Source organism: Ictalurus punctatus, chromosome 11, assembly GCF_001660625.3.
Source record: "Ictalurus punctatus breed USDA103 chromosome 11, Coco_2.0, whole genome shotgun sequence".
Lineage (NCBI taxonomy): Eukaryota > Metazoa > Chordata > Actinopteri > Siluriformes > Ictaluridae > Ictalurus > Ictalurus punctatus.
In genome coordinates this window covers 25,853,699-25,867,958 of record NC_030426.2, presented here as the reverse complement: position 1 = coordinate 25,867,958, position 14,260 = coordinate 25,853,699, and the positions used below count along the sequence as shown (strand labels likewise).

At 38.5% G+C, this 14,260-nt stretch overlaps 1 protein-coding gene across 1 annotated transcript in view; it reads right to left on the bottom strand.

Moving 5' to 3' along the window:
• Positions 1-14,260, bottom strand: part of negr1 (neuronal growth regulator 1) — a 177,937-nt gene that overhangs the window by 112,739 nt on the left and 50,938 nt on the right. Inside the window, exon 2 of the mRNA XM_017480445.3 lies at positions 12,355-12,593. Within this exon, the coding sequence (XP_017335934.1) occupies positions 12,355-12,593 (239 nt within the window). The remainder of the gene's footprint in view (positions 1-12,354; positions 12,594-14,260) is intronic.

Below are 14,260 nucleotides of genomic sequence, written 5' to 3'. Positions count from 1 at the left end.
AGAAATTGCAACGTGCCTTCCATGTGTTCGGCCCCTCGCTGTAATTAAGGCTTGTAACTTTCATTTTGGAGCCATTTCGAGTTGAACTGGCAGCCAGGCGTAATAGCGTAATACTAGCGAGCAGGTAATTATATGATACCGTTAAAAAGCACCTGCCATCTGCCCAGTACGCTTTACATGCAGCACCAACATCAGATTGCCAACACTGCTAATAGAGCTTCACAAACCGTATCACGATTATACATTACATTTGATACGTTTCTGAAATTTTAGCTAAACGACCTTGACAAAGGAAACTGCTGCCGATTACCATATTTGGCATATCATACACATGGTGTATACACACAATGATTTTTTTAAATTTTTTTCGGTCTTAAATTGCGTTCTAGTCCCGTCGTTGCTTCGTCCTATCCTAACGTGCGCACCTGTTTTATGTCCAGCCCTTAGATGGTCTGTTTATTATACCCGGCTGTTACTTTTTCTCATCGGGAAGTCTTATCACGTTTTGCATCGTTCAAAGTCTCGAGCATTGTTTTTGCGTCTTTTGTCCTTTTTTTTTCTTCTTCTTCTTCTCTTCTTTTTTTTCCTTCAGATTTTATTGTGGTTTACCCGGCTTGATTGTTTCCCTCGATATGGACTACTATTATTGTCTTCACGCAGATTAATAAATAAATAAATAAGATACGATACCAGACTCTCACCTCATTAACCCACACGTTACAGACCTTGACGGAGAGAGAGAGAGAGAGAGAAAAAGAACGCGAAGCTAAATTTAACAGGATAATATACGACTCGTAACCTTCTTCCATTTTCAGTCCATATTTTACGCGAGCTGCATTCTAAAAATATATATATATATATATATATATATATATATATATATATATATATATATATTCAAAACACACGTTCCTGTACGAAATATTTTAAGCAAACTCCGAACGCGAAACGTTAAGAAAATCTGACCGATTTTGAGCATGGCTGAAATTTCACTAAACTATTCATGCATAAGTCAAATCTCCATAAATAGCATGCATTAACAACAACAACAACAACAACAACAAAAAACCCGCATGTGGTTCCCATAAAGTATTATAAATAAATACTTAGCAGGGGTTTGTTTGTTTGGATTTTGACATTTTTACCATATCCTGTATTAAACAGCAGCGTTTCTGCGTAAATAAACAGAGGGTGTTCAATGAATCTCGCTGTTAGAAGGGAGCTGAGTGTCAGAGCAGATTGCAGGTTGTGTAAAAGACCTGATGTGTAGATGTATTAAAGTCAAACGCAGCTCTTAAAACAGGCTTTTTGTACTTTCAAGCAAAGGGAAATGTTTTGGGGGGGGTTTTTTCCCCCCTCTCTCTCTCCTCTGTATTTCTATCGCACACTACGCTGGGTTTCCGACCACATACTTCAACACGAGTGGGTTTTTTATTATTCAAATATAATTAAAACAGATACAGCAAGGGCCACACAACCTTAATACAAGCTAATTAACACTGCTGTCAAGTGTTGTCGGGGTTTCCTGCTAAAATGGCGGACGCTCTGTCGCATGCGGTAGAGTCAGGTTAGAAACATTCGAGAAGAACTAAAAGATGCTCAAGGAGGCGCCGGTGCTAATTAATAGTACTCGTAGCAGGCTGATACTTCACTCTAATGACTCATGCTTGGTTTTAGCATCTAGAGGCAAAACACAGCGACGGGTCCATTCAGTTAAACGACACGTTCGGATTCATTCAGTTGCACGGTTTGTCTAAAACGTGCGTCCTGATCAGAACGTGGCTGAAGACGGTCAACGAAAAGATCGATGACCCGCGTAGACCTGCCATAAGAATAATAATGAGAAGGCGTTGGGATTGAAAACGCAGTAAATGAAGTATAGATACATAGAGGACATTTCGGTATTTCCCAAATCACTTGTCTAAGTTAGAAACTACCTCGTGCGTACAGCATGCATATATATATATACATATACACACACACACAGGGTTTTACGGTAACCGCCTGCCGCTCGTCTGTTATAGTTCAAACGTAGGCGCTAGAGATGTTTACCTGAACACTTCCGTTCTTCCTATTCTAATAAACAAACGTTGCTTACAGTAATTAATAAGAAAGTGTGCATGTGAAGTTTTCTAGTGTTTACATCGTCACTAAAACTGACAACTCCAAACACATCGTGGTTACCGTAAATAACCCTGTATACACACCCACACACTCCGATTTTTACCCACGGGTTTAACTGCACTGCCTGTACACATCTGCTGTTTCTAATTGTGATTACTATTGACATTATTTATAGTGTTAGATTTGACACTTTGTTGCAGCCGTATTTAATCTCTTCAGCCTTTTTTTTTTTCCACTTTTGGGTGGGAAAAGTGCACTTTTTGAAAAAAAAAAAAAATTAATAAATAAAAGAAACATTTTCAGCCAAAAAAAATGACTAATAAATATAGCTAGAGGTGACATCGCGCACATATCCAGTCAAAGCTAAAAATGGCGGTATTGAGATACGGTTATAAAAATAATAAAATAAAAAACGGTCATTTGATTTTGGAGAAGAAATGTATTTTTGGAGCTGGAAATGTTTCCATATAAAGAGGCTTGTTTTTCTTTTGTTAGGATTGAACTTTATTAGATTTGTGCCTTGTTCTACTTTTTATATTTACAACGCGGGCGATTTGTTGAGTACGAGCGAGGACGTTGAACCGGCGCTTCTGTGAGATGAGACAAATCGGGTCGAGATGAGAGATTACCAACGGGAGATGGTTTGGAGGGGCGGGGCTTCCAGGGTGCGACTATCGCTCGTTCTAGATTCAAATCTCGATTGGTTCATCGGCTGTTTTCACTGTAGGGAAAAAAAACGAAAACTAAAAAACGACCCTGCTTTGCTTGTGTACTTTAGAGTGAGAACTCATAGGCAGGTTCTCGGTCACGATTAGTGCCCCAAAAAAAGTACCAGATTCTCCAGCGAGAACTTAAAATCTGGCTTGTAGGATCATGAAACTCGCTTCAATCCATTGATGTTCGGACAACAATTCTTCGAAAGACATTTCTACATGTTATTTGATGGTAATCCTTCGAAGAAAAAAAAAAAAAAAAAAAACTCCGGCTTTTTATTCAATTATTCATTTTAAAGCATATTAATCAGTAACGACGATAAATTATTCAGCAACTGCTGAACATGTACCAGCACACAGAGAAGACTCGATTCTCTCTCATATTAAAAATACGTGCTGTCTTTTGTTATCCGCCTGCGGTATTAGTGTAGAACTTTAATTTTTCATCGTATATTTTAAAGAAAGGCGAGTGAAACAGAAAGCTGCAGGAGGTGAAGTCTGGATGTCTGCGGTGCTGTTGATCCTTGTTTTTGGTTAGGAGTCAAAACCAGCAAGTCCTTTTTTCCGTGTCTCAGGCTTTGACCATTGCTGAAGTTCTCCAGCTCCAAGCAAAAGAAATAATTCCTTGAGAAGTATCTCGTCGCCAAGTGGCTGCTGCAGACGGTGGAGCTCTGGGAACGACATCCACACTTTTATCACCCTTCTCTGAAACTCTCCGGAACGAAATTTCAATGACCTGCCATTTTAAAATGTCAGGACACGGGGACAGGTCACTAGTCAGCGTTTTCCTAATTCCAAATCAATGCAGCTGGACTGCTCAAGATAGCTACTGAGAAAAGTAGATATAAAATGTGTGTGTGTGTGTATATATATATATATATATATATATATATATATATATATATATATATATATATATATATATATATATATATAAAATATATTAAAAAAAAAAAACACAATGAAGGCTGCTGGGTTTTGCTGCAGAAATAAGACGCGAGTGCGAAGGTCGGTCGGTACGTTTAGACGGACGACGATAATCCGATACGGACCCGATTAAGACGATACTCTGATTAAGAAACCGGCATGTAGACGGAGATTATCGATGACCTTAATCCCATTAAAGTCACACTGGAAGTAAACACAGATGGAATTAAGGCGTGTGGAGTATTCCCGTTTTAGTCGCGTTACAGACGTGTACACACCTTAATCACGCTATTAACGCCGTGTGAGAGTTTTCACCGCATCGTGCGACAGGACACGTACACACACGGCAGCGCTCGACCGTTTGACGGCGAACGAGAGAGCACGGCCGCGTCCCGAACCGCGTACTTACCCGCTGTATAGTCGGAGAAATACGTGCGTTCTGGCTACTATATAGACGGTAAGTACGCGGTTTGGGACGCAGCCCACGGCGTCAAGCGGTCGTCTATTAGCGCGTACAGCACGACTGATAATTAACCGCGCTCGACGCGTTCATAAAATAAAAAATAAAAACACCCAAAACTGTATACGGTCCCATAACGAAGACCGACTGTACGTCGATACGTGGAATTCTGGAGGGACGTCGGACGGCGTGACGTCGGGACGTGATGACGCGTGACGTGAATCCATCTACGTTCTATAACACGTAAAACGTGAACATGGAAGGAATCTTCTAAAAGCGACTCACGTAAACACCTTAATCGGAATATTACACGTCTTATTCAGAATAAGGCCGATAATGAGATTACCGCTGTCCGTGTAAACGTAGTCAAAGTCTCCAGACGAACCGTGTCTGGTTCTGCAAGATGCTCAATAAAACCTACTCTAACCTACTCTGCTCTAACTGTCCTGGAGACTATTGTCATTTCCTACTGTTTACTGCTCTTTACGGTACTCTTCTAATGTAGAAACATTTCGTTTCATTATTCTGAAGGCATCCTTTGAAGGCAAAAAGTGCACAAGCTGTCAAACTGCCACGCGTGCATTTGGAAGACTTCAGAATTATTTGCATTCGTGATCATTTAGAGGTCTGTAGTGAAACAGTAAACGTCTTAACAGCACTATGTATCTACAAAGCCTTAATACAGTTTCTGCGAGTTTGTACAGCTGGCAACGAGAAAAGTGAGATTACACAAACTCGACAACCATATGGTCCGACGACGAAACGCCCGTGTAAGCCAAATGGAATGTTTTTGTTAAAATACTGAACGTAATAACTCAATGTTTTAACGTGTTTCACTTATTAATAAAGGTTTAAGGCGGTTATTGAACTCTGTTGATAAATATTTATGCCCGTTAAAGCCATATTTTTATGAAAACACGTTCATTAATTTCTGCACCCGAATGTAGCTCCGAATCTGCAGATGCACTTCAAACAAATTATATACTACAATATTCGAAATTAAGATATCTTGAATAAGGAAAACTTCATCTAATATTTCTTATTATGAGATTATTTCATAAGAGATAGAAGGCCATTAAGCCTAGACATATTTACTCTTTTCAACCGGCAGATTATTTCTAGAAGGAAGCTAAATGAACAGGATGAGTAATCTTATATTTGTTCAACAAGGAGAAAAATGACTTGAATTTGCCTTCATCCAAGATATATTTACTTGGTAAGATATCTTTTTTTGTGTGTGCCAAAATGACCAGTGTGTCTAGTGTGAAAGTGGATGGACACCTCAAAACCTTCAGGAACCTTTAAAGTAACCAGAACTCCTCAACGCTAACAGATGGATCATTATGTACAGGCCGGTTTTATGTTTAGACCAAAGGTTTCCCCATATCTACACCGAAACACACACAAAAAGACAGACCCAAGACCTTTACATCACTTCCACCATTTTGGTTCGTTTTCATAAGATGAACGCAAGACGTGCTTTCTTCCACGCCGCGACGTCACCCGTACGCTGTACAGCGCAGTCAGATACTGAAAATGCACAACACTAGAGAAAACAGCGTGGCAGGAAGTTATACAACGTCGGGATTGTGGAGATCAATGTGCGACAAGCGTGTATCCGTCGATTTTTTTTTCTCTGGTCCACGTTTTAAAGCTAAAACGGTGTTTTCAGGCTGATCCACTGATTTCAGGGGCAGATTTGAAAAGTTTTTGTGATGTGTTTTATAGTTACATGGTTTAGATGTTAATTAACAACTTGTTATGTTCATGCTTGTAAAAAGTCTTGTCTAAGAGAATCACACACACATTCTCTCTCACACACACACACACACACACACACACACACACACACACATAATTGAGTGTATGGGAGACTGTATTGGAGTGAATGCGTGTGCATGGGAGAGTGTATGGGAGTGTATCTGAGTATATGGGAGAGCATGGGAGAGTGTATGGGAGTTATTGGGAGTGTATTGGTGTGTATGGGAGAGTGTATTGGAGCTATTGGGAGTGTATTGGTGTGTATGGGAGAGTGTATGGGAGTTATTGGGAGTGTATTGGTGTGTATGGGAGAGTGTATGGGAGTTATTGGGAGTGTATTGGTGTGTATGGGAGAGTATGGGTGTGTATGGGAGTGTATTGGTGAGTATGGGAGAGTGTATGGGAGTTATTGGGAGTGTATTGGTGAGTATGGGTGTGTATGGGAGTGTATTGGTGTGTATGGGAGAGTGTATGGGAGTTATTGGGAGTGTATTGGTGAGTATGGGAGAGTGTATGGGAGTGTATTGGTGAGTATGGGAGAGTGTATGGGAGTGTATTGGTGTGTATGGGAGAGTGTATGGGAGTGTATTGGTGTGTATGGGAGAGTGTATGGGAGTGATTAGAAGTGTATTGGAGAGAGTGTGGGAGTGATTGAGAGTGTATGTGTGTGTATCAGAGAGTGTATGGGAGACTGTATTGGAGTGATTGTGAGTGTATTGGAGAGAGTGTGGGAGTGATTGTGAGTGTATGGGTGCATATGAGAGAGTGTATGGGTGTGTATTAGAGTGAATCGGTATGTGTATAGGAGCCTAAAAGGGACTGAAAGGGAGCGAATGAGAGTGTATGAGAGAGTGTATTGGAGTGAATTAGAGTGTATGAGAGAGTGTATTGGAGCGAATGAGAGTGTATGAGAGTGTATTGGAGTGAATGAGAGTGTATGAGAGAGTGTATTGGAGCGAATGAGAGTGTATTGGAGGGAATGAGAGTGTATTGGAGCGAATGAGAGTGTATTGGGGGAATGAGAGTGTATGAGAGAGTGTATTAGAGTGAATGAGAGTGTATTGGAGTGAATGAGAGTGTATTGGAGTGAATGAGAGTGTATGAGAGAGTGTATTGGAGCGAATGCGAGTGTATGAGAGAGTGTATTGGAGCGAATGAGAGTGTATTGGAGGGAATGAGAGTGTATTGGAGGGAATGAGAGTGTATGAGAGAGTGTATTGGAGTGAATGAGAGTGTATGAGAGAGTGTATTGGAGCGAATGAGAGTGTGTGAGAGAGTGTATTGGAGCGAATGAGAGTGTATTGGAGTGAATGAGAGTGTATGAGAGAGTGTATTGGAGTGAATGAGAGTGTATGAGAGAGTGTATTGGAGCGAATGAGAGTGTATTGGAGGGAATGAGAGTGTATTGGAGGGAATGAGAGTGTATGAGAGAGTGTATTGGAGTGAATGAGAGTGTATGAGAGAGTGTATTGGAGCGAATGAGAGTGTATGAGAGAGTGTATTGGAGCGAATGAGAGTGTATTGGAGGGAATGAGAGTGTATGAGAGAGTGTATTGGAGTGAATGAGAGTGTATGAGAGAGTGTATTGGAGTGAATGAGAGTGTATGAGAGAGTGTATTGGAGGGAATGAGAGTGTATTGGAGGGAATGAGAGTGTATTGGAGGGAATGAGAGTGTATGAGAGTGTATTGGAGCAAATGAGAGTGTATTGGAGTGAATGAGAGTGTATTGGAGTGAATGAGAGTGTATGAGAGAGTGTATTGGAGTGAATGAGAGTGTATTGGAGGGAATGAGAGTGTATGAGAGTGTATTGGAGCGAATGAGAGTGTATTGGAGTGAATGAGAGTGTATGAGAGAGTGTATTGGAGCGAATGAGAGTGTATTGGAGGGAATGAGAGTGTATGAGAGAGTGTATTGGAGGGAATGAGAGTGTATTGGAGTGAATGAGAGTGTATTGGAGTGAATGAGAGTGTACGAGAGAGTGTATTGGAGCGAATGAGAGTGTATGAGAGAGTGTATTGGAGCGAATGAGAGTGTATTGGAGTGAATGAGAGTGTATTGGAGGGAATGAGAGTGTACGAGAGAGTGTATTGGAGTGAATGAGAGTGTATTGGAGCGAATGAGAGTGTATTGGAGGGAATGAGAGTGTATTGGAGGGAATGAGAGTGTATGAGAGTGTATTGGAGCGAATGAGAGTGTATTGGAGTGAATGAGAGTGTATTGGAGTGAATGAGAGTGTATGAGAGAGTGTATTGGAGTGAATGAGAGTGTATTGGAGGGAATGAGAGTGTATGAGAGTGTATTGGAGCGAATGAGAGTGTATTGGAGTGAATGAGAGTGTATGAGAGAGTGTACTGGAGCGAATGAGAGTGTATTGGAGGGAATGAGAGTGTATGAGAGAGTGTATTGGAGGGAATGAGAGTGTATTGGAGTGAATGAGAGTGTATTGGAGCGAATGAGAGTGTATTGGAGTGAATGAGAGTGTATGAGAGAGTGTATTGGAGCGAATGAGAGTGTATTGGAGTGAATGAGAGTGTATTGGAGGGAATGAGAGTGTATGAGAGAGTGTATTGGAGGGAATGAGAGTGTATTGGAGTGAATGAGAGTGTATTGGAGTGAATGAGAGTGTATTGGAGCGAATGAGAGTGTATTGGAGTGAATGAGAGCGTATTGGAGGGAATGAGAGTGTATGAGAGAGTGTATTGGAGGGAATGAGAGTGTATGAGAGAGTGTATTGGAGCGAATGAGAGTGTATTGGAGGGAATGAGAGTGTATTGGAGCGAATGAGAGTGTACGAGAGAGTGTATTGGAGCAAATGAGAGTGTATTGGAGTGAATGAGAGTGTATTGGAGGGAATGAGAGTGTACGAGAGAGTGTATTGGAGCGAATGAGAGTGTATTGGAGCGAATGAGAGTGTATTGGAGGGAATGAGAGTGTATGAGAGAGTGTATTGGAGCGAATGAGAGTGTATTGGAGCGAATGAGAGTGTATTGGAGTGAATGAGAGTGTATTGGAGCGAATGAGAGTGTACGAGAGAGTGTATTGGAGCGAATGAGAGTGTATTGGAGTGAATGAGAGTGTATTGGAGGGAATGAGAGTGTATGAGAGAGTGTTTGAAAGTCGAGGGCTCGCTGCACTCTGAGCTCAGGGATGTTGATGTTCCTGGCGATGAAGCAGCACGGCTTTAAAAAGAAGTGTAGATCTCCTTTTATAAGATAAAATGTCACTTCCTTCTATTCCTAGCCCGGCGTGTAAATAAATTTCAGTGGAAATGTAATGAAGGTATTTCATGGTGATGTTATTATAAGGTGAGATTGGGCCTTAAATGATTCAAATAACAAATTTGTGTCATCAGCGCTTCCACTACAGTCTGGTATTGACCTGAAATCCATCTGATGATCGCGTCACACTTATCTTATCTCATAGAACCGTTTGTTACTTCACTACTTAATTCATTTAAGTTTAATTCATGTGGTTTTATTTCGTATATATATTCTCTCTTCCTCCATCCTAGTGACCAAACCAAGTGATTAACAGATGCCAAGATGACGTTTTTAACAATATTTATCAGCAACTTCTCCAGGACATAATGCACTTTCAACAGAACAGAATATCCTTTCGCTCATTGTGTTATATATCTTTATATCTATATCACTCGTGTCATTCTAGACGACATCAAGTGCACGAGTTAACTCAACAGCATTTTATTTTAAACTCCTCCTTTACGTTATATATAATTATACGCGGGCTGTGATTGATTTAAACGGTACCGTACCAGAAGAAAAGCTCGCCGAGACTAATTAAAGCCGAGCGATTTAGTAATTAGAGATTGTTTTAGATATTTTAGCCATTTAAGTGCATTCTATGAAACGATTTCTCTCTAAAACGGGAAGGATATTTATTAATCAGGGCGCACGGTGGCTTAGTGGTTAGCGCGTTCGCTTCACACCTCCAGGGTCGGGGGTTCGATTCCCACCGTGACCCTGTGTGTGTGTGGAGTTTGCATGTTCTCCCCGTGCTGCGGGGCTTTCCTCCGGATACTCAGAGTGTGCCCGGCGATGGATTGGCACTGTCCAGGGTGTACCCCATGCTCCCTGGGATAGCCTCCAGGTTTCCCCGTGACCCTGATGAAGGATAAGCGGTATAGAAGGATGGATATTTATTAATCAAATCTTTTTTCTTTTTTTTTTTTACTCCCTGACGTGCGCTCTACCTTCAGCGTGTTCGCGGACGCACCAGCGGCCACGCCGTGAATCTAAAACGTCCTGCGGGTTCGTTTTCAGCGGTGGCTAAAAATGACAGTTAATGTCATCTTTAGATAAAGAAGGCGGAGTAAAACACGACAGCTGGAGGCAGCGGACAGGAAATCGCTCAGGTAGAAAGTGATGGATGGAGTCAGGGATTAGAAACACGACTCGGACTGCGGTAGTTCAGATACGATATGAGGCTTACGGAGCAATAGGCCTAACCCGAGTTACAGTTTAATACCACGATCAAAATGAAATTGCACTTCTACCAGAACGGACAGTGTCACACGGCCTGCTGTTTCTACGGGGTGCGTTGGAGTGGCACCTGTCAGGATTTTACCTGTAAGGTTAAATTACTAGCTGCTCAGAAAATCTGAAATGTTTCATACAGGACCAGTTGAAACTTCGAGCCTGATCATGGCATGCAAGCACCAAGATAAGAAATGTCATTAAATGTGCTTTCAAACAAACAATGTATAAACATTTATTAATAATTTTCCATTTTTATTTCCTTTGGATTTTGTACTTATTTCATAACATTTATGTTTAACTTTTTACTACTAATATTACTCCACTCTTTCCCTCAGGAAGTTTCTCTCTCTCTATTATTTATATTATATATATATATATATATATATATATATATATATAGACCTTCATATACAGACAGTTATACAGAGATATATAGATATACAGGCGTTCAGCTGTTTGCGATGTACAAATCAAACGAAAGCGATTGAAATAGTTCGACACAACGGATGCTTCAAGTGGTTTCCTCAAATTCAACTGAAAATGCGACTTATAATGACTTCTCCAGTCTCGAAATTATTCACCCCCTTCATGGCGAGCATCTTTAGTACTCAGTAGAGCGCCTTTCGCTGTTATGATGTGCTGCAGACGAGATGCAGAGCTTCTGGCAGCGTTCCTGAGGATCTTCTCCCGTCCTCATGGGGAAACCGCTTGAAGCATTCGTCGTGCGAGTTCAAACGGAGTCATCGAATCCCAAAAGAAGGAACCGATTCTGAACAGCTGAAACGAGCCGTTAGTGATTCCAGACTTTACTTCCTGTACTAACCTACGTAGGTTCATTGCCCCGATGGTGGAAACGGGCGTTTTCTATCGACGCTTGTGCTATTTTCTTATAGACACGCCCCATTGTGTGAAGCTCAACAACCTTTTGCAGCACATCACAGCTATATTCCTCGCTCTTACCCATTGTTATGAACGACTAAGGGAATTTGGCCTGTGTGTTACCTCATATTTATACCCCGGTGAAACAGGAAGTCACGCTTGAACAATTTCCTGTTCCTAGTCACCCAGGTGTACTAAAAAAAAAAAAAAAATCAATGGGAACATACTTCGAATATTTTTTTTCTCATTATGAATTAATTGGAGTGCCTATAATTGTTGCACACCTATATTTAACAAAGATTTTTTTTTTTTTGTTGATAATCCTGTGTTGTGCTCGCAATTGTTTGAGATCCATGAGCGGAGAGTATTTTAACAAAAGATCAAAATGTAAAACAATAAAGACAAATTTTCACAGCTTTCTTCGCTCATATTTACCAAGGGTGCCAATATTAGTGGAGGGCTTTCTTTCTTTCTTTCTTTCTTTCTTTCTATCTATCTATCTACAAAAGTGAGTGAATAAAACCTTGTGTGAAATAAATTAGACCAACAGGATGTAAAGCATGTGTAACACTGAAAGGGAGGAAGAAAGAAAAGTAAAACATTTCAGATTTGACAATTTTGAAGATTTTTTTGTTTAATTATTTTTTAAATTTCGACACCTATTTGCAATAAACCATTCGAACTAAAATAATAAGGTTTTCATTTGATCCAGCCTCATATCCATCTATATATCCATCCATCCTTCCACAAACATCTACCAGGGATTATCTGTCTTCAATTGCAACAAATTCCTGTTAGATAGACTGAAATTTAGAAAAAAAAAGTCAAAAATCAGGTTTTGACCAGAACTGAATATATCTTGATGACTCTACTTTATAATAACCATTAATATATATTCACAAAGCCAGTCTACTAAAAGATGCTATTATAATTTACAGCCCGGAACAAAGTGTTTGAAGTGAATTTTAAAAGCAGACGATCAGGACTCTTACCTTTGACGATTAACTGGATGAGTTTTGGCCGTGGATTGCGTTCGCTCTGTATCGAGCAGGTGTAGAAGCCTTCGTCCGTTATGTCCACTTTCTGTATCTGTAGACTGTACTCGTGTTTGTCTCCCATGTTCGATACGATGGATACGCGAGGATCCACTGACCACTTATCATTCCCTGCGAATATTATACTGGAACGGTTTAACCACGCCCCTTTCGAGATCCCGTCCAACAGGTAGCACCTGAAAGCCCAGAAAACACACCATTAAACTTTATAGAATACTCCACGGACGTCCCACACCGATCAGGTTCCACTTCCTATAGCGTTCAAATCAGATGTGTGTGAATACAGAATGAAAGGTTTATCAAAAACGACCAGCAAATCGTTGTTTCAGACCGGATATTACGTAGGGATGTGGGGTAAAACTGCTACGACAAAAAATCTCATCTCATGCGTCTCAAAGACATTTCTACGACACACGGTATGTTTAACGATATTACAGGTTTGCTAAGAAACTGCTAGCGAAACAATTTCATTTTTCTTTTAAAAACGATCGTTTTATATTTTTTTATTCAATTTCTGTTATTTTTAACATTAAAAAACAATTCTAACTAATTCATATTCAACAACGAAAAGAATAAAATGAACTAAAAATAATAATAAATCAGCAGCTTACAGTCAACTAACTACAAACTTATATAGTATAAACTTATAGTGTAAACTTACATAGTGTAAACTTATATAATGTAAACTTATATAGTATAAACTTATATAGTGTGAACTTATATAATGTAAACTTATATAGTATAAACTTATATAGTATAAAGTTATATAGTGTAAACTTATATAATGTAAACTTATATAGTATAAAGTTATATAGTGTAAACTTATATAATGTAAACTTATATAGTATAAACTTACATAGTGTAAACATATAGTATAAAGTTATATAGTATAAAGTTATATAGTATAAAGTTATATAGTATAAAGTTATATAGTATAAACTTACATAGTGTAAACATATAGTATAAAGTTATATAGTGTAAACTTATATAGTATAAAGTTATATAGTATAAACTTACATAGTGTAAACATATAGTATAAACTTATATAGTATAGTTATATAGTGTAAACTTATATAATGTAAACTTATATAGTATAAACTTACATAGTGTAAATATATAGTATAAAGTTATATAGTGTAAACTTATATAATGTAAACTTATATAATATAAACTTATATAGTGTAAACATATAGCATAAACTTATGTAGTGTAAAGTTATATAGTATAAAGTTATATAGTGTAAACTTATATAATGTAAACTTATATAATATAAACTTATATAGTGTAAACATATAGTATAAAGTTATATAGTGTAAACTTATATAGTGTAAACTTATATAATGTAAGCTTATAGTATAAAGTTATATAGTATAAACTTATATAATGTAAACTTATATAGTATAAACTTATATAGTGTAAACATATAGTATAAAGTTATAGTGTAAACTTATATAGTATAAAGTTATATAGTGTAAACTTATATAGTATAAAGTTATATAGTGTAAACTTTTATAGTATATAACATAACTGTATAAAGTTTTTCATGGTATTCATCAAATATTATCCCATCTACTCACAAAAATACAACATTTGTTAATTGACTTAATTAACCCTATTTAAAACCTATTTAAAAAAAAAAAAAAAAACATTTTAAGAGACACGTAAAATGTTAATTAAGGCACAAAAAGTCAACAATAACACATTTTTATATGACAAAACGGCAACTTATTACAACTTAAAAGCGCTAAAGAGAGCCAAAAGAATTTTTAAAACTGAATTAAATCAATTACATTTATTTATTGATTGATTTACTTCAGCCTCCACAAAAAAGAAAAAAAAAAAA